We start from the raw sequence: 21,551 nt of genomic DNA, 5'->3' as shown, positions 1-21,551 counted from the left end.
TGTTTTCTATGTGTACTGGCTGGTTTTGTGTCAACTTGACACAGGCTGAAGTTATCACAGAGAAAGAAGCCTCCCTGGAGGAAATGTCTCCATGAGATCCAGCTGTAAGGCATTGTCTCAATTAGTGATCAAGAGAGGAGGGCCCTCTGTGGGTGGTGCCACCCCTGGGCTGGTAGTCTTGGGTTCTATAAGAAAGCAGGTTGAACAAGCCAGGGAAAGCAAGCCAGTAAGGACATCTCTCCATGGCCTCTGCATCAGCTCCTGCTTCCTGACCTGCTTGAATTCCAGTCCTGACTTCCTTTGGTGATGAACAGCAATGTGGAAAGTGTAAGCTGAATAAACCCTTTCCTCCCCAACTTGCTTCTTGGTCATGATGTCCGTGCAGGAATAGAAACCCTGACAAAGACACTGTGAGTGGATAAAATGTGATTAACTAGCTTCCTGCTTTAATTCTGCTACCACACATCTCTTGACATTACGGACTCTTCCTCTGGAGCTGTAAGTCTAAATTAGCTCCTTCTGTACATTGCTTTTTGGTTGAGGTATTTTAACCCAGTAACAGAAAAGTCAACAACACAGTTATATAAGATCTTATCATCCTCATTACCACATCACACAGATTTTTCTTTTCCTGGGTTTTAGAATGAGATTTTAGGTCACCCAGGCTCCTCACATACAGGGGAGCAGCAGAGGCTAAAGGTCAGGACTATAGTCAGTTTTCCTGTCTACACAGCTGCAGCTGTGGCATGACCAAAGCACTTAGACCTTCATAGTCATTGAGAGACATGCCAAGCACAACTGAGGAGGAAACTGAGGAGGCAGCCCTCACTACTGTATGGCTCCCTTACTGCTTGGAGGCAGAAGAAAGCACCAGAGACAATCCACTCTTTGGGATGTTTTCTCCCAGGCCCTTCCTTCTGCACACTCCAGGGTTCCAGGCTTCTGGGTGGGTTACCCTGGAACTGGACAGGAACAGCACAGTGCTGGCTAGGACCAGAAGTCTGATACAAATATGAAGTGATGATGTTAACCCTCCAACGCAGTGTGTCTGCAATTTGCACCTGCGTAGGAATGCAGTTTGGTACGTGATGAACTTCTTTGATACTAAGGGGAACATTTTAATTTTGGAGTCTCCACAATCCTTGGTGACTTTAGTGGTACACCAAAAGGTACATTCTAAACAGTGACGGATTTGATGACAGATTTGAACAGTGCTTGTGTAAATTTTTTTGTAAATATCTGTCTATGCATGTTTGCATGCGTGTAGAAACTCCTGTGTGAGTGTGCATATGTGTATGCATGTTTGCACATGTGTGGGGAGTATGCATTTGTATATGCATGTTTGCACATGTGTGTGGGGAGTGTGCATATGTGCTGATGTTGGCTGTTTTTTTTCCTTTTAGAATGAGCACTTCCTTTGTCCCACACCTTTGTTAATTGACTTAGTTACCTGTTTTGTGGTACAAGTGATTAAACCCATGCCTGTCTATTTACCAAGAAGCTATATCCCAATATCCCCAGCTGTTTTTTGCCTGCTTGTCTTTTTTGAGACAGGGTCACTAGTCTTGAACTCACTATGTAGCCTAATCTGTCCTGGAACTCATGGTGATCCCCCAACCTCATAGTGCCAAGTGCTGGCTGGGATGCAAGCTCTCATAGCAGGCTCAGTGACTACACCAAGAGGTCCCATGTGGTGACCGATCAGTGCTAGGTTTGTGTTTGTTCTTCAGTCTATGATGTTACACAATGACAACATCCCCTAATAGCACATTTCTCCAAACATAGGCAGAGTGCCATGCAACCGCTTTCAAGCTCCCCGTGATCTAAATGACTGCAAAACTTGAGAGGCATTGCTCTGCAGCTGCACTGGCTGAACACCCGTTGGGCATCACTCTGGACCACCCCACCTGAACACCTGCTGGGCATCACTCTGGACCACTCCACCTGAACACCCCGTGGGCATCACTCTGGACCACTCCACCTGAACACCCCCTGGGCATCACTCTGGACCACTCCACCTGAACACCCCCTGGGCATCACTCTGGACCACCCCACCTGAACACCCCGTGGGCATCACTCTGGACCACCCCACCTGAACACCCCCTGGGCATCACTCTGGACCACCCCACCTGAACACCCCCTGGGCATCACTCTGGACCACTCCACCTGAACACCCCCTGGGCATCACTCTGGACCACTCCACCTGAACACCCCCTGGGCATCACCCTGGACCACTCCACCTGAACACCCCCTGGGCATCACTCTGGACCACCCCACCTGAACACCTGCTGGGCATCACTCTGGACCACCCCACCTGAACACCCGCTGGGCATCACTCTGGACCACCCCACCTGAACACCCCCTGGGCATCACTCTGGACCACTCCACCTGAACACCCCCTGGGCATCACTCTGGACCATCCCACCTGAACATCCCCTGGGCATCACTCTGGACCACTCCACCTGAGCACCCCCTGGGCATCACTCTGGACCACCCCACCTGAACACCTGCTGGGCATCACTCTGGACCACTCCACCTGAACACCTGCTGGGCATCACTCTGGACCACCCCACCTGAACACCTGCTGGGCATCACTCTGGACCACTCCACCTGAACACCCCCTGGGCATCACTCTGGACCACTCCACCTGAACACCCCCTGGGCATAACTCTGGACCACCCCACCTGAACACCCCCTGGGCATCACTCTGGACCACTCCACCTGAACACCTGCTGGGCATCACTCTGGACCACCCCACCTGAACACCCCCTGGGCATCACTCTGGACCACCCCACCTGAACACCCCCTGGGCATCACTCTGGACCACTCCACCTGAACACCCCCTGGGCATAACTCTGGACCACCCCACCTGAACACCCCCTGGGCATCACTCTGGACCACTCCACCTGAACACCTGCTGGGCATCACTCTGGACCACCCCACCTGAACACCCCCTGGGCATCACTCTGGACCACTCCACCTGAACACCCCCTGGGCATCACTCTGGACCACTCCACCTGAACACCCCCTGGGCATAACTCTGGACCACCCCACCTGAACACCCCCTGGGCATCACTCTGGACCACTCCACCTGAACACCTGCTGGGCATCACTCTGGACCACTCCACCTGAACACCCCCTGGGCATCACTCTGGACCACCCCACCTGAACACCACCTGAGCATCACTCTGGACCACCCCACCTGAACATCCTCTGGCCATCCCCCCAACTGCTCCCTCTCCTCACAGCCCGCAGGCGTCTCCTCCCTCTTCATTTCCTCTGCTTGCTGGTGTTTCAGACTCATCTCTTCTGCTCTATATATTGGCCTCTTCTTTCTCTCCAGGGCCTGACTTTTCAGTCTGTAACCATACCATTGCTGGCTGCTTTTCTTCTGAGAACAAATTAGCTTTTAATTTAGGCTCCTATTGCTAAAACTGTTTTCTTCCATTGCCGAGTATACAAACCCCTTCCTGGCCTATACTGCTGCCCCTCCCCACAGGCATGCAGGTTCCTAGGGAAATACACAGCTCTAGTTCCAGAAACACAATAGCCTCTTGCCCACTCACTAATTGTACCTATTGCTTCTTCCCCAGGAGCTTCTTCCTCCCTGCAGCTCTACCCCCAGCCCTCTGTGCTGCCAGGATGACCCACCCTATCTTCTGGGCTCCTCAGTGCTCCTTTGCCTAATACTGAGGACATCTACTGAGCAGACCCATGGTATCAGGACCCCATGATACACGAGATGCTGCCTGCCTCTGTGTGTGTGTGTGTGTGTGTGTGTGTGTGTCTGTGTGTGTGTGTGGTGGGTGCTGTATCTTCTTCCTTTCCATCTTTGAAACTCTGAATAGGGTCTGGGTCTTAATAAGTGAGGGGCTCCTTCTGTGACCACGGAATATAACCTAGCATGTACTCATAAAATACCTGTTTAAAATACTCCAAGAGTCAGGTGAGGTGTCATACACCTGTAATTCCAGCACTGAGGAAGCTAAGACAGGAGGATTGCTGTGGTTTTGACGACAGCCTAGTATATGAAGCAAGAACCTATCTCAAACTAAACAAACAAAACCAAATAACAACAACAAACTGAAGGAATTGGGTGTAGGTAAGATAGGATGGGCAAAGTATCAAAGTCTCATCCCTATCAAGATGGGTGCTGGAAACCGGGGATATTATGTTGTTCATTTTACCTTTGACATTTTTGATAATAAGATAGAAAATGCTCTGAAAAGCTGATTTGAATAAAAAGAAATGAAGTTTCATACCTCAACACAATAAAAACTGTACAAACAAAACCTATAGTCAACCTTATACTAAACAGAGAAAACCCGAAAACATTTTTTCTAACATCTGGAATGAGATAGGGTGAATACTCTATCCACTTTTATTCAATAGAATTTTTTTTATAATGATAGGACAATAAAGCAAGATAAAGAAAAGCAACAAAAAATAGAAAAGATGGAAATGAAGTTATCCCTATTTCCGAGGACACCATAAACACTGCACCATTACTGTCAGATCTGATAAACATTTCAGCAAAGTAGTAGAATGCAAACTCACCATGCAAAAAAGCAGTAGCCTGTCTATAACCTAGCAACCTTACTGAGAATGAGACTAGGGAAGTATCCCATTTATAACATCTTCAAATGACTAGCCAGCCAACAAAAGCTACCAAGGGAGACATGATGGTGCACACCTTCCATCTCAGCACTAGAGAGGTAGAGTAAGCAGGTCTCTGTAGGTTCAAGGACAGCCTGGTCTACATAGGCGGGTATGTCAGCCAGAGATATTTTGATACTTTGTCTAAACAAACAAACCAATGAACAAACACCCTCAAGACAGTAACAAAATAATCAGACAAAAGTCCCACTTAGGAGTAAACCTAAGTAACCCTAGAAACCGAGGAAGTGAAAGAAACTAGAAGGTGGAAAGGTGTCTCATGCTCAGGGACTGGAAGAATTAGACAGGAAGCTAATACCTAGACTATAGAAAGAGCTACAAAAGTTAAATGTCAAAAATCTAAATCATGGCAGCTGGGGTGTGGACCAGTTGGTAAAGTGCTTGCCAAACAGGCACGGGGACCTGAGTTCAGAGCTCAAACACCAATTCAAAGAACTAGGCGTGATGGAGCACATCTGTAATCCCAGCACTGAGGAGGCAGAGACAGGCAGGTGGGGATTTGTTTTTTTTGTTTTGTTTTGTTTGAGACAGGGTCTCACCATGTGGATCTGAGTGTCTTGGAACTAACCATATCGATTAGGCTGGCCTCAAACACAGAGATCCACCCATCTTGCCTCCCGAGGGCTGAGATTAAAATTGTGTGCCTCCATATCTGGCCGAGATAGACAGCTTCAGGACGCTCATGGGCCAATTAGTCTTGCCAACTGGCTAGGTTCAGGCTCAAAGAGAGACTATCTATCTGTCTGTCTGTCTGTCTGTCTATCTATTGCCAGTGAGATGGCTCCTCAGGTAAAAGTGCCTGCTGTCACATTTGGCTACTTGAGTTTGTTCCCCAGGACTCCATACTGTCAGGAGAGAACTGACTCCTTCAAACTGTTCTCTGATCTCTGGAGGCCTACCATGGCATGCATATAGACCCCCTCAAATTAAATAAAAATAAAGCAAAAAGCAACTGAGGGAGACACTTGATGCTGCTTCTGGCCTCCTACACATGTGTAAATGCATCCCCACAAGTCAGTCATTCTGTCCATCAATGAGCAAATGGGCTGAACAGTCAGTTTTTCCACTTTGCCTGTTTGTTTGAGACAGAGTTTCACTATTTAACTCTGGTTGTCCTAGAACCCAGTACTTAGACCCCGTTGGCTTCGAACACCCAGATATCCAAACAGGCAGTTCTTAAAAGAAGGAGTACAATTGACTAATGAATACTTGACAACACATTTTACATCTTTAGTCATCTCTCCCCTGTCAGAGTGTCTAACAATGAAAAGAAACAGAAAATGTTGGAGGATGTTAGAGAATATAAACCTTTGCGTCACTATGAAAACCAGCATGGTGCTTTCTCAAAAGCCTGCAAATAATGTCCTCTGAATATAAATCCAACAGTGATATGGATGGGTCATACAGTGGTCCTAAGTCCTGCCACAGGGATATGTGTACATCCACGTTTATTACATGTGTAATCAGTCTACATGCCTGTTAACAGATGAGTGGGTAAAAATGTGGTTCACATGCACTGTGGTGACATTTTATTCAGCCATAAAAAATGAAATTAAGAGAATTGCAGGAAAGAGAGTGAAACTGGAGATCATTGTGTTAAGTGAAATAAACCAGACACAGAAAGATAAGTAGCATGTTTTTCTCTCAGATGCATGTTCTTGATTTTTAACACACACACACACACACACACACACACACACACACACACACACACACACACATATATAAAATGTCTTGTGTGTGTGTGTGTGTGTGTGTGTGTGTGTGTAAGGGTATGAAACTAGGAAGGGGACCATGAAAGGGGAAGAAGAGTTCTTATGGGAGACAAGGGTAATGGAATATATGTGACAAGAGAGTAGGGTGGAGCAGCCAAAGGAGAGGACCAGCAGGAGGAGGTGGGGAGAGGGAAGAGATGGCTGAGGTAGGGAGAGAGACCAATAAGAAGGAAGCATTTTGAAAACACTGTGGTAAACCCATTACTGGGGTTGGTGTGGTGTGGTGTGGTGTCATACACTTTTAATTTCAGAACTAGGGAAGCAGGTGAAACTCTGTGAGTTTGAGGTCAGTCTGGTCTACTCAGAACGTTCTGGGCTAGTCAAGGCTGCACCGTGGGACCTTGTCTTAAAAACAAAACAAACAAGCAGACAAGATCATTTCTCTTTACAATAAGTTTTAAAAACAAACAAACAAACAAACAAACAAACAAACAAAAAACCAACTGAAAGAGAAGTGGGGGTTATACTACCCTTGACACCTAAGAGTCTTTGAGAGGAGACTTTAACTTAGTTTTTTTGACCTCAAGGATTGTAGATAAAAGAACTCTGGGGAACTGGGTAGAGTTTGTGATGCATGAGCACAGCCAGTGCCTACCTTCTTTGTTACCCTTCTTGTTGTGTTTCTTCAGCCATTCAATGTTTTTTCTAATGGCTTCCAAGTAGGCTTCTGTTTTCCCTAGAAAAGGCAAGAGAATCAGGTCCAACACGCAGAACATTTTCCCGTACCTCTTCCTGGGCATGTGTGTACACATGTGCTCATATGTAGAAAGTTTTCAATGAGAAGGTTTTTGAATAAGATTTCAGACACAGACAGTTGGTAAGGATCAAGGATGGTTAGTTACACCCCACACACCCATAGTTTGATGTCTGCTTGGGCTCTTGAAAGACGTGGGTGCTAGGAACTGAACTTAGGTTCTCTGCAAGAGCCCTATATGCTCATAACCGCTGGGTAATCTCTTCAGCTGCTGCTTGGACGTTTTGATTCCATTTACCAGATCAGCGGATCCCTGCGATTCTTAGATTGGGGGATTTCAGGTTAGGGGTTCTTCTGAGGAGCAGTCTCAAGAGGCAATGAGTAAACACTTGGATGAGAAGGTGGGACCAGATCTTTGGTTTGGTCAACACACTTTTGAGGCAGCCATATTATAATTCTTTATTTCACAGATGAAGAAACTGAGGCACATAGAGAGAAAGTAAAGCAAGATCATATATACACACATATATGTATACATACATACATACATACATATGCATGCGCACACACAGACACAGACACACACAGACACATACAGACACAGACACACAGACATACAGACACACATGGACACATACATAGACACACACACAGACATGCACATACACACACAGACACACAGACATAGACACAGATAGACACACAGACATACAGACACACATAGACACATACACAGACACACATACACACACACACAGACATGCACACACACACACACACACACACACACACACACACACACACACACACAACCACAGAGTTAGTTTGTTCTAGAGCCAGGACTGAACTTGGGGAATCTGAAGACAGTTCATGCACAGTGTATCACTGCCTTAAGATCTGTCAGGATTCTAGTTTCCACAACGGCATTTAAGAGGACTGTGAAAAGCTTTCTTCCTGGCCTGAAGCCCACACAGACTTTACTACTATGACCTCATGCTATCAGGTTCTCAATGAAGTGCCGAGAAACGTCTATGAAAGGGATAAATGGACCATAAAAGAGTTTTGCCACAATTTTCAGCCCCTATTCACATCTTCACCTATGCAGAGGGGACTTTGGTTTCAATGGCTTGTTTTCATGGATGTAAGATAATGGGGCTGGCAAGATGGCTCAGTGGGTTATAGGCACTAGCTTTAAAAACCCAATGACCAGAGTTTGATCTCAAGAGCCCATGGGAAGTGGGTAGGGGGAATTGGTGCTTGACGTCTTCTCTAACCTCCACACACACGCCCACACCACTCCCTCTCTCATAAATACAATAACAATCACATTAAAAAATTAAGTAAAAGAGTCAGATGACATATAAAACAATGTCCCCTGGTTAGTGTTAATCATTTGGTACAGTCTTCATGGATACTGCCACTATCTGTCACTTGTTGTCAAGATAACAATAGGATTTGGAAAATATAAGACAATTATGTTTCTTGATTGCTCTCTGGAATTTTCTACATAGATACGTTTGCTCTCCAACATGTGGCTATCCTCCTGCCGCTGACTTTTGTGTATTTAGATTATGGTGTGAGCCACCATGCCTCCTTCTGGACTTAGTAATATAGTGATTTCTATATCAAAATAATTTTACCCAGATGAGGCATTTTGAACAGGAAAGAAATGTTAGAGCAGTATAGACTATCTCAAACTTAATTTTTCTTATTAAGTGTTTAAATCAAGTTACTGATCCTCATATGGTTTATTTTAATAGATAAGAATTTATCATTAGCATATTAGATAATTAGGGCTTCTGAATCTTTTGAGTGTATCTTAATATACTCTTCTTTAAATATTTTTAATAGTCATTTAAAGCATTCTTTGGATACCATATTAGAATGGGAAAGCTTATGTGAGAAAAAGAAAATCAATGCTTGCCACGTAAATACTACATTAAAAATGCTGGATTAGAAAGGTTAAAAATATTTTGAGGGCCTGAGAATGTAGTTCAGTTCACAGAATGTTTGCCTAGAATGTCCAAAACCCTAGGTTCTATCCGCAGCACTACACAAGCTAAGTTTGGTAGTCCATACCATTAATCTTAGCATTTGGGAGGTGGAGGCAGGAGGATCTGGAGTTCAAGGTCATCCTCAGTTTCCCAGTGAGTTCAAAGCCAGCCTGGCACATTTAAGACTCTGGAGGAGAGAGGAGAAGATGGATTTGGTGGCTCACAACTTTAAGTCCAGCATGAGGAATTGGAGGAGAGGGCCGGCGGGGGTCATGATCTCTATGAATCTGTGGCCAGACTGGTCTACATGCTGAGTTCCAGGACAGCCAGAACTACATAGTGATACCCCACTTAAAAAACAACACAGCATACATTCTTTACCACTGGGTTCCCATTTTACAGATTAGTTTTTATTTTATGTGTGTTGAGTGGTTTTCTACATGGATGCGAGTTTACTGTGGGCCTGGTGCCTGAGGAAGCCAGAGGAGGATGCGGGATTCAGTGGAAATGGAGTTTCATGATGGCTATGAATTGCCCTGCTGGTCATGGCCTCTGGGTATTCTGAAAGAGCAGGGAGTGCTCTTAACCACTGAGCCCCCATGCCTGCCTTTATTCACACATGATAACAGGACAGCCCACAACTGATAGCGAACAAAATGACACATCAATACTTGAACTTCCTCAAGTGTGTGCAGAGTCCCCTGGGAGGTACACTTTGCTGTCCACTGACAAACGCTGATAATTAACATATCCAGGGGTGAGGAACAAAGCAACAGAATCACTAATAAACAATCCTGAGGTGGTTCTAATGAGTGTTGAAGTTGGGCAGTCGGTGCCACCGGTGCCAAGTCTTCCACACGTTTCCTGGGACCTGGGTTAGAGCAGGAATAGAGTCAGGTGTCCTCTGCTCTTGGAGAGGAGCAGCTGGCTTTTATTTACATTTTCTCTTCCTTGAGCTGTAAAGTAAATCTTTTATTTATGCAGTGCTCACTGAAAAGCCCATGAGAGTCCACTTTGGAACGCTGGACTATTTTTTGTTTGCAATTTATTTCAGCAGTCTTTGGAAAAAAATAGCTCACGGCTGAGGTAATACGACATGAGCCTTAAAACACATGCTGAAATAGATGGAAGGGAGCCAGAGCCAAGACTCAGCCAGCTTCTCTGGCTGTTCTGGTCTTCAGGGCTCTAAGAGAAATACCCCTTCTTGCTCATGGCGTTGTTGGCCCTAATATGCGACCCTGACTTCCTCCTGCCCTGAAGAAAAGTGAAAATCCATAAGGCTTCTCTACTGAGCACAGCAGACCCTAAAGACATCAGAGCTTCAAAAACATTAACAACAACAATACAAACAACAGCACAAAGAATGCTTCTCCCAACATACAAAATGGGCCAGCAAATAAGGGCACTTGCTGTCAAATCTAAGGACTTGAGTTCAATTCCCCCAGATCCATATGACAGAAGGAAAGAACTGACTCCTGAAAGTTATTCTTTGATCTCTATGGTTTGCTATGGTGTGTGCTCCTGCGATCAAATAAATAAGTAAATGATAAAATCCACAAGGCTTTGTAAGACTTTTTTTTTTGTGTGTGTAATGCTTAAAACTATGTTAATATTACATGACTACAGTTTGAGTTACACATATAGCCACTGGTGTGAACACCAAGAAGGGGCACAAAACCACTCAGTGAGAATGAAACTCAGTTGGTGGAGTTCATGCTACGTATGAAACCTGGGTTTGATCCATAGAACCACACACATTGAAATGGTAATGTATGACTGTAATCCATAGAACCACACACAATGAAATGGTAATGTATGACTGTAATCCCAGCACACGGGAGTTCAAGGTCATACACAGATAGATAAGGAGTTTGAGGCCAGCTGGAGATATGTGTGACACGGAATTGTTCCTGTCTGAAAGAACTACAGGGAAGGAAATGGAGAGGAGCCTGAGGAAAAGAAGGTCTAGCGACAGGCCCAAAGTGGGATCCAGCTCATGGGGAGGTCCCAAGTCATGACACTATTACTAAGATTATGTAGTACTCATAAAAAGGGATCTAGCATGACTACACTCCAGAAGACCCAACAAGCAGCTGAAAAAGTCAGATGCAGATATTTGCACCCAACCAATGGACAGAAGCTGCTGACTCCTGTGGTCGAATTAGGGAAGGCTGAAAGAAGCTGAGGAGGAGGCTGACCCTGTAGGAGGACCAGCACTCTCAATTAATCTGGACCCCTGAGATCTCTCAAACACTGAACCACCAAACAGGCAGCTGATATAAGGCCCCCAACACATATACAGCAGAGGACTGGTTGTTCAATCAAAGATGATGCATATAACCCTCAAGAGATTGGAGGCCCCAGGGAGTTTAGAGGTCAGGAGGGGTGGGTGTTGGGGTGTTGGGGTGTGGGGACATCCTGGTGGAGACAGAAGTTTGGGAAGGAGGTGTGGGATATGGAACAGTCAGAGGGTGGACAGGGGTGAGGGAAATAAAATCTGGAGTGTAAAAAAAAAAATAGTAAAAAAATAAAAAGATTTTAAAAAAGAAGAAAAAAGAAGGGGAAAGAGCAGGAAAAGGAGAAAGCATATTATTTCTCCACAGTCTTTTACATGCCCATAAGATGCAGTTACAAACACCAATAGGCCCTGGATTAGGAGTCAGGGTCATGGGTTCAAGGCTCAGCTTTACCACTCTCTGATTATGAGCTCTTATGTTAGTAAATTCATTTCTTGTGCATTGCGTTCTGGTTGGTTAAGGGGTGACTTCTGGAAAGGCAGTTTGTGGTTTTACAAAGGAGGAGACACTTCTGATGTCCTAAAACCTTCCAAGTTTGTTTGGGCTCCCATGTCACTTGCTGGCTCAGAGAAGCCCAGACTGTGTCTGGATGTGTCTAACAGAAGGACCCGAGGCCTGAAATGGTCTGTTCTTAGGTTGCTTAGGAAAGAACATCCTCAGCAGCTATCTGTTTAGGAACTCAATAGGCTGACTTTTCTGGCTTCTATAAAAAAGAGAAGGGAATGAGAAGATGTTCAGGGAAAGTCACCTTTGCCTTTATAAGGTCATTATCTAGTTATCAGCATGACAAATGATGGCACCAGAATGAGCCTATGGTGTTACAATGCTCATCTCATCCTTTGGATGAGTTTGGAAGACATTTAAGAGGGTTGGAACGGTTGCTCAGTGGTTAAGAGCACTGGTTGCTTTTCTACAGAACTCCGGTTCCATTACCAGCACCCAAATGTTGGTTGACAACAATTTCGAGGCCCAGGAATCAGATGCCCTCTTCTGGCCACCATGGGTACTGCACACACACACACACACACACACACACACACACAGGCAGAACACCCATAAAAAAATCAATCAATTACTTAAAAGAACGTTTTCAGTGACTCACACATCAAAAGTGAGTAAGTAAGTGTCCAACTGGCAGCAAGGCAGCACTTACATAACGGAATGTTTCAAAGAACATTCCCCTGGTCTCTAGAGAAAATTAAGCAAGTTTCTGGATATGTTTATAATTAGAATAAAATTTTTACTATTTGTAAATTCCTAAATTTAGAAATAACTATTGAATCATTCAAATAACTTTACCATTTTGAAATTATCATGTAAAAAAAAGTCCATTAATCTGTGCCAGGTGTGGTGGCTCAAATCTGTATTCTCAGAAGCATTTGGGAGGTTGAGGTGGGAGGATCAGGATTTTAAGGTCAGTTTCAGCCTACATAGTGAATTCAAGTTTAGCTTGGATGACCTGAAACCCTGTCTTAAGAAGCCAAAATAAGTAAATGCAAATAAGTAAAACAGATGAGTTCCTGTAGAAAGGAGGAATTTAAACTAGTCTAAATTATATTGAAAAGTAAAGTTAATTATCTTTTATTCATTGATAAATTTAAATATATTATTTTTGTATTAAAAATTAAATTTGACTTAAAGGTTTAATTTTTGTTTATGTGTGTCTGTGTGAAGTCATGCCACATATGTGCTGATACCTGAGGTTGTTGGAAGAGGGCATCAGACTCCCTGGGGCTATAGTTACAGGTGGGTCTGAGCCACTGTGTGTGTGTGTGTGTGTGTGTGTGTGTAATCAGACTCGGGTCTTCTGCAAGAGCAGCAACTGCTCTTAACCACTGAGACAGCTCTCCAGCCCTTATTCTAGATTTTTGTGAAACAAAATGCATGCAGACTATATTTTGTCAAGTGAGGTGATATTATTGTTGTTTCTACTATTATTATTCCCACATATAATGCATGCAGGTCCAGCATTGGCTTGCCTAGTTAGGAAATATTAAGTGTGGTTATGTGGCACCATCCCCTCATCCTCCAAGACCAAAAGAGACTCTCTGAGAACATTCTTGCCAGTGTGTCCTCCTTATAATCATTTTCTTGAATTCTTTAAGACGTTAGCTGGGCCATTACTTTATTCTATGCTCTGTCCAGCAGTGCCTCTATCTCTCTCCTGAAGAAAGCCTGCGCTCCACCTGCCTGCTCACCAATAAATGGGATGCATGTGTGTGTGCATGGCTCTTGCTTGCCTATGTAGAGGGTGAGAAACAGCTCTGCCAGGCATGGTGGCTCAGGTCTTTTGTCCTAACTCTCAGAAGGCTGAGTCTGGAGGTCAGCCGCAATGCACATCCCGGCTGGGATACACAGTGAGTTCCAAGCCAGCCAGGGTTAAAGACCCTGCCTTTAAATAAAGAAAAGGGAAAAGAAAAAGAAAAAGGAACTCAGTCAGTCCAGCCTTCAGCCATATCTATGCACTTAATTTCTGCACAGAGTCAACGGGTGTTCCTCCCTGGATTTTATAACAGAAGCAAAACCACCTTTGAAAAACGGGCAAATGAGTAATTCCCTGTTAAGAACAAGGGGATGCTTACTCTTTTGAGGATTAATTAAAGACAATTTTTGGGGGTGGGGAGGGGGTTGGAAATGTTGGTACTCAACTTATGTTCAGCTTGGTGTTTCCTGACTACGTTAGACTCATTTGTTCTTGCCAGAGAGTAATGTAATCAAGGGTTGTGTGGAGTAAGGAGCTAATTTAAGCCCTGAGTCTCCACCACCTTCAGGAGTTTCAGGAGAGCTAATACTAGAAAGACAGAGCGTTACTGTGAGATGGAAACCCTGTGGAGGGTGAACTATCTTGCCAGCATCAGTCTCCAAATGCTCTGCTATAGCTCAGATCTGGAATGTCCCCACTAGGCCCAAGCGTTAACAGTTGGTTCCCAGGGTGGCACTATAGGGGGTTGTGGAAACTTTAAGGGGAGGGGCTTCGAGGCCATGGGGTGGGGCTTACTCTCGAGGGGGAGCACTGGGACTCCAGTCTCTCTCTCCCTTGTTCTCTTTCCCCTGCTGGGTACTGAAGTGAGTGATTTTGCTCTGGCTGTGTCCCTCCTATGATGTGCCACCTACCACAGGCCCAAAGCGATGAGAGCCAAACTGTGAGTCAAAATCAACCTTTCTTTTTACAAGTCTCAGGTGTTGTGTTATAGTGAGAGAAAGGTGACTAAAACTCACATTTTACATAAGCAGCACCACTCCCCCTTCATGCTCCATTTTCACAGTGCTTTCTTTAAAAAATAGAAAAGCTGAGATATGTTACACCCATGCCTGGCGATGCTTGTCCAGCAGCATAAGGTGTCACCCTCAACACTCAGCACGCTACCTAGGTAGGCTAACAGATTTACTGTGTTGCTGCTGTGCTCCTGGGGAATACGATCTTTGCACATGAAGGAAAAAGGGAAGGAAAGAAGGGAGGGAGGAAAAAGAATTCCTCGAAGAAACCGATTCCAAGTCTCGTGAAAAGAAAATTTGGAGTGGATCTAGAATATCTTGTTGTCAGTAGAAAGTGAAGATGGGGTGCTAAAAGACAACGGTAGAATACATAAGGGGTTCCTACCACCACCATGTGCCATCTCTCCATAAATTATCACTCATTGACAAGAATGGAAAAACTTCATAGACAATGTTAACGGCCAGGCATGGTGACACATATCTTTAATCTCAGCATTGGGGAGACTGACACAGGTGGACCTTTGGGAATTTGAGGCCAGCCTGGTCTACACAGTGAGCTCCAGGCTAGCCAAGGCTACATAGTAAGACTCTATCTGGGAAAATTTGAAAAAAATGTTGACCAATATGCGGTCAATGAGATGACTCAGTTGGTGAAGGCGCCTTCTGCCAAGACTGACAACCTGAGTGTGAGCCTTGGATCTCATATGGTGGGTGCTAAGAACAAGCTATCCCCTGACTGACCTGTGTGCTGTGAGGTTTGTACCTGTGCATGTGTGTTAGTGTGTGTGCACACACATGCATGCATGCACAAAACAAACAAACAAACAAGTAAATAAATATTAATGAAAGTTAATGAGCTAAGGCATCATAAGGTAATCATATCTTACTATAGTATAGCCAAGAGAAATCAAAGCCCATGTATGTACTGCCATGGGTTCCCATTACATACAGACCCAGTGTAATGGGTCCAGTGCCCATTCCTGTTCTCAGACGACAACTTAGCTGAGTATCAGTTCCCCTCCCTCAGGAGAGAGAACTGACCCACTCCCACTCCCTTCTCTCATCCTGAGGAGTAAAATATCCAGATGACCCTCTGACTGAGACATTAGCAAGGCCTAGTGGGAGTCAATTCTACCAAAGAGGTTAACGTTTCCTGAAGACAGAGACATAAAGCAGCTCCAAACATCTCTGCCCAGCTTCTGATAAAGATTGTTTCAAACAAGGTATCTTGAGGCATAGGGATGTAGGCTTTCTATAATGTAACTATGAAACTTGTAATAAAGAACACATCCTGCCCTCAACCAAAGGACTTAATAATTTAGAACTTATACCTCATCAAGTCTTTTTCTGGAGGGAGGGTGGTTTCTGAGAAAGCTTGTAAAATGCTAGGAAGGTGTGAATTTTGTAGGCCTTAGATACATTTACTTTTATAGCAAACGGATGCACCAGATTGGTGATTTTTATCAAGCTCTTAAAGGCATTTCCAAGCTGCAGCACCGTTTGAGTGAGGAAATTGCTTTGTTAATCCCGCTCACTAGAGCGACGTGGCTGAGTGAGCCACATTGCGATTATCTGGAGGACTATTAAACAACTTAAAGAAATATTGCTCGTGCCTGTAATTCTAACAGATGGGAGCCAGGGGCAGGAGGATTGCCATGAGTTTGAGGCCAGCCCTGGTTACACAGAGAGTCCTAGACCAACCTGAACTATGCCATCTCAAAATATCAAGCTCAACTGACTAAACAAAGTCTAAGGCAGTAAATATTGCTACAAACAATATTTCTCAATACATTAGGATAATAAACAGAACATTAAAGATAAAAAACATAAATGACTATGAATATTCTTTCAACCGTGAGTATCTTTTCCCAAACCCAAAAGCCACCGACCATTAAAGAATGAAACCAACTTGTCATCCCAGAAGACTCAAGACTATTAAAACACACTGTTATTCTAGCAAAGGTGCTGCGTGCTAATCTTAACCTCACAGACTGTACCGTGTGGGCTTAACTACGTGACCGCCCCGCTCTGCTAATCTTAGCGGCACAGATCGTGCTGTGGGGGACTTGCTGTTGGATCTCCCCGCTCGCTAATCTTAACGGCACAGACTGTGCTGTGGGGGGCTTGTTTTTGGATGTCTTACTCGAATGTTAAAACCCCTGCTTCCCCAGCTTCATTGCCCACCCCAGAGCTGTTAGATCCAGACCTTTGGCTTCATCCGTCTTTCCTCCCACGTTGGAGTTATCATCTTTTGTAGAATCCTGCAGGCTTCCGTATTCCTTTTCCATCTTGGCGGCTTCTTCCTTGGTACTGTCGGTTTCTTCGTGACTCTTCTCTGGCGGTGCTGTGATCAGATAGTGCGCTGTGGTTAAATACCATTCCATACCTTTTTTAGTTCTTAATGAGAACAAACTTTGGTGAAAAGATAGTTTGAGGTCATGCTATATTTTTTGAACCGAAAGGGATATCCGTGGTTCCAGCCCTCAGCCCTCATTTCACAGAAGAGGAAACTGAGGCCCCAGGAAGAAAAAAAAAATGCTCAGGGTCCCCCACGGTGTTAATAAAGAGCTGGGCCCTGACCCCAGCACCCCACATTCTGCCTGGGCACCCTTTCTTCAGCCACACTGCCATCAGAGAACTTGTTTAATTATTATTATATGAGAGATTGGCTTTCACTGTTGTCTGTGAACTCCTGGCTCAAGCAATCCTCCTGCCTCAGCCTCCATGCCAGAAGATCTGGCATGTGTGATCAAAACTTTTTGACTTCTGTCCCTCCTTCCCTCCCTCCCTTTCTGAGGAGGACCTAGGCTGGAGGTCAAACCCAGCGTGCCCTGCAGCTCGGCAAGTGCTCTACCACTGAGTCACACCCCATCCTTATTTATCTTAATGGAGTTGGCGCTGTCAGTCAACTGGGGTGTGCTATGCAGGTCTTGGCTACAAATGAGAATAGTTTTGTTATTTATTTATTTATTTATTTTTGAGACAAGTTCTCACGTAGCCTAGTCTGCCCTTGAACTATCAACCTCATGCTGCCACCTCTGACCACGTGAGATTCTAGTACTGGAGAGGCAAAGATGGGAGGATTGACAGATGTGCTGGGCAGCTAATGTAGCCAACTCTGTGCGCTCCAAGTTCAGGCAAAGATTGTGTCTCCAAAAAAAAAAAAATGGCGGAGAGTGATAAGGATGCCACTTGATGTTGACTTCTGGTTTTTACACACACACACACACACACACACACACACACACACACACACACACACACTCTCATACACACAAAATAAATATAAAAAACCCCCTGAAGGCTAACCATGCAGCTAAGTGGTAGAGTACCTGACTAGCTAGCATGAGGGCTGCCTTTGAGCCCTAGCATAGAAACTAATTATAAAAATCCCTGCACGAAAACATCACTTAGGGGCACACTACAGTTTTACCAACATGTATGTAATTTCTGTGCTTGGGGCAAAATAGCTAAAGCACAAGACCCCACAGCTTGCAATCTTTTTTCTTTTTTTGTTCTCCCTTCCCCTGGAGAGGAGGATTCTTCACACAGCTCAGTGCTGTGGTGTTTACTGGGCAGAGATGAATGTGGGTAGAAGGAGAAACACAGAAAAGTGGCATATTGTGGAGGGCACAGAGCTTCTTGAGGGGATGTGGGGGCCTTGGGGAATGTCAGGTGGCCTGGGACGGTGGCCTCAAGAAGAGGTAAGGAAAAGACACTGGTGGGGGAGGGGCTTTCATGGAGAATGGCCTGCTTTGTAACCAGTCACCTCCAAAGAGTCCTTGTTAAATACCCACATTAACTTTTAGCACAGTGCTAGAGGCATGACTTTATGGTAGGATGTTAGCCTTCCACACTGGGGCTCTGTGTTCAATTCCCAGCCCAGAAAAAGCAACAGAGAAGCCTCTAAGAGAAAAAACTGTTTTGTATTTTTGGCTGTAAGATTTCTTTGCGGCGACAAGCTATAAAACAGTCGAGGTTCCATTGGTTATTCCTATGGCTGAACCTGAGATTTTAAAATGTTTTGAAATCTGCAATGCTCTAGTAATGCCTATTGAGACCCATTATTTACCTCTGAAAATGTTTTTTAACAGCTAGAAAAAAAACAAAACAAAACACAGATAAGTAAATCCTACCTGGGAAAAGCTTGCTTTTGCTGTCAGTAGTATTTTTTTCTAGCTTGTTCTTGGTCTGCAGAGCGATTGTTTCATCCAAGTTTTCTAGAGAGAAGAGAAGAAATATGCTTTAATTTCCCAAAAAAATGATATTAAATGTTTACTCCCATATGTGGTGATTACAGGCATGTACCGCAACTCATGTCTTAGATTTTATTTATTCATTCATTTTTGTTTTTAATTCCTTTAAACCAGGGCCTCATTCTACCCCAGGCTGACCTGAAACTTTGGCTGCAGCCAAGGCTGGCTTTCCACTCCTTTTTAATCCTCCTACCTTAGCTTCCCTAGTGCTGGGATTATACGCTGAGCCACCATGCCTGCCTGGCCAGCTGTCTTAGCTTAGGAAGCACTTAACTTAATGACTTTTCATGTAAGTAGCAACTTGTGGTCAGTGGTTACCATGCTAGACACTTAGCATCAGGCAGCTTTAGGAACAACTGCTTACACATAAGTCTTTCCAGTATCTTGACATGTTTTCCCAGGAAAAATATCAAAGCACAGAATTCTAGGTCTCACTGCTGACATTGTCCTGAATAACATCTGTTATATTGTTAGGGCAGCAGTCCTCAACCTGTGGGTCATGACCCCTTTTGGGGTCACATATCAGATATCCTGCATATCAGATATTTAGATAAAGATTCATAGCAGTAGAGTTTCTCAACTTGTGGATCGTCACCATGTTGGTTGTCAAATGACCCTTTCACAGAGGTCACCTAAGACCATCAGAAAACATAGATGTTTACATTATGATTCAAAACAGTAGCAAAACTGCAGTTATGAGGTAGCAAGAAAAATAATTTTATGGCTGGGGGCCACCACAACATTAGGATCTGTATTAAAGGGTCAAAACATTAGGAAGGTTGAGAACCACTGTGTTAGAGGAATAGTGTTGGCTGGACAGCACCAGCTGTAATGTGAACACAGTTTCTTTTAAGGTAAAGAACATAGGTGTGTACTCATATATACTTCACAGACAAGACATCTGGAAGATTGTAAATCAAAATGTTATGAGGGGATTGGTATCAGGAGTGATTTTAACTTTCTTTTATATTACTTTCACTCATTCATTTATTCATTCATTTTTTTCTTTTGCCTTGAATGGCTTTTTACAAGAAAGATGTTCTTTTTATAATCAAAATAAAACCAGGAAGAACTGTTTTTATGAGGACATCCTAGGATCCTGTTGAATCATTCTGGATCCTGTTGACCAAAGTGATTTGTTTACTTGTTTGTTTTTCTTTGCCCTGGCAGAGTAAGACACTCTGAGGCCATCTTGACCAAACCACATGGGTGGTAAAAAATACTCAGGGAAACAAAACTACTTAAAAAAAAAAAAACCTAACACTTGAGCACTCTCAATGCATAACCTAAAAACCATATTTTAATTTTTAAGATTTGCTTATTTTATGTGTATGAATATTTTGTCTTTATGTATGTAAGTGTGCCATGTATGTGCTGGCTAGTTTTATGTCAATTTGGCATAAGCTAGAGTCATTTTGGAAGAGGGAACTTCAGTTTCAAAGGTGCCCCCAACACACTGGCCTGTGGGCAAGCCTGTGGGCAAGCTTGTGGGCAAGCCTGTGATGCATTTTCTTGAGTAAGGAGCGATATGGAAGTACCCAGACCTGAGCCAGTGGTGCTGGGCGCTGTCAGAAAGCAGACTGAGCAAGCCAGGAGCAAGCCAGCAAACAGCATTCCTCCATGGCCTCTGCATCAGCAGTTACCTCCAGGTTCCTGCCTTGACTTCCCTTAGTGATGGGATAACCTGAGAGTGGTTTCATCCTTTACTTTACAGATGTGAGAAGTGAAGCCTTGTGTGGTGCAGGGCCTTCCTTCCCAGCACAGTGGAGAGAGGATCCTGATGCCTAGCTAGTACTCTTTCTGTTTGCCATGCACAGTACTCAGAGGTGGAAAATCAAGACTTAATCCAGACTTCTAAACACAAGTTAAAAAAAAATTAATGAGTTGAATTGTAATAAAATCACTCCCTGGGGATTATTATAAGGCACTAGTAAAATTTAATATAAAAATGTGGGAGATTTCCCTTCAAGCTGTATTTATTAAGAGGAAAAGTAGAGACTGTCTAATTAATTTTATTTGTATGCATCACCAACCCAAGCAATTCTGTTACCCTGGAGATCTGGGCTGCTCTGGCATAAATCATCAAATTAGTGAGGTGATTATTGCCACATCTTTAGTCTGCTTTGGACAAATGGAAATGGCCGTGGTAAAAATAAAGCAGCGTTCTCACCTAGGTAGGAAACACCTTCCTCTGGAGATATGGTGCCGTATTTCACCATCATTTTCACAAAGTCAATCAATGTCTTCATGATGGTGATCAGGGTTTCTTTCTCTTTTGCTTCTTTTTCTATGGAAAACAAGCAAAAAGAATTCATTAACAATTTTTAAATTCATATTATTTTATGTGCTTTGCCTGCGGAGATCAGAAGAGGGGACAGATCTCCTGGAACTGGAGTTATAGAAGGTTATGAGCCACAGTGTGGATGCTGGAAATTGAACTTGGGTCTTCTGGAAGAGCAACTAGTGTTCGTAACTGTTCTTAATGTCTCTCCAGCCCCCATGAGAACAAAAATAATTTAAAGACAACTGGTAGAAAATACTTTTATCTTTCACTATCAATTAATGAAGTATAGCATTACAAGTTTGGAAATATCTCCCCGTTTATTTATAACTAAATCCACATACATTTAACTGAAATAAGA

At 43.9% G+C, this 21,551-nt stretch overlaps 1 protein-coding gene across 2 annotated transcripts in view; it reads right to left on the bottom strand.

Moving 5' to 3' along the window:
• The window catches only part of Scg3 (secretogranin III), a 46,026-nt gene that overhangs the window by 1,563 nt on the left and 22,912 nt on the right, over nt 1-21,551 (bottom strand). Inside the window, exons 8-11 of one of the 2 annotated variants that reach the window (XM_052189425.1) lie at nt 21,080-21,196; nt 18,790-18,873; nt 16,860-16,997; nt 7,048-7,128 (exon numbers count right to left, since the gene is read on the bottom strand). In XM_052189425.1, coding sequence (XP_052045385.1) covers nt 7,048-7,128; nt 16,860-16,997; nt 18,790-18,873; nt 21,080-21,196 — 420 coding nt within the window. The remainder of the gene's footprint in view (nt 1-7,047; nt 7,129-16,859; nt 16,998-18,789; nt 18,874-21,079; nt 21,197-21,551) is intronic. The other variant, XM_052189426.1, reaches the window with a different exon arrangement.

This window comes from Apodemus sylvaticus, chromosome 7, assembly GCF_947179515.1.
Source record: "Apodemus sylvaticus chromosome 7, mApoSyl1.1, whole genome shotgun sequence".
NCBI lineage: Eukaryota > Metazoa > Chordata > Mammalia > Rodentia > Muridae > Apodemus > Apodemus sylvaticus.
This window is presented reverse-complemented; position numbering and strand designations above follow the sequence as displayed.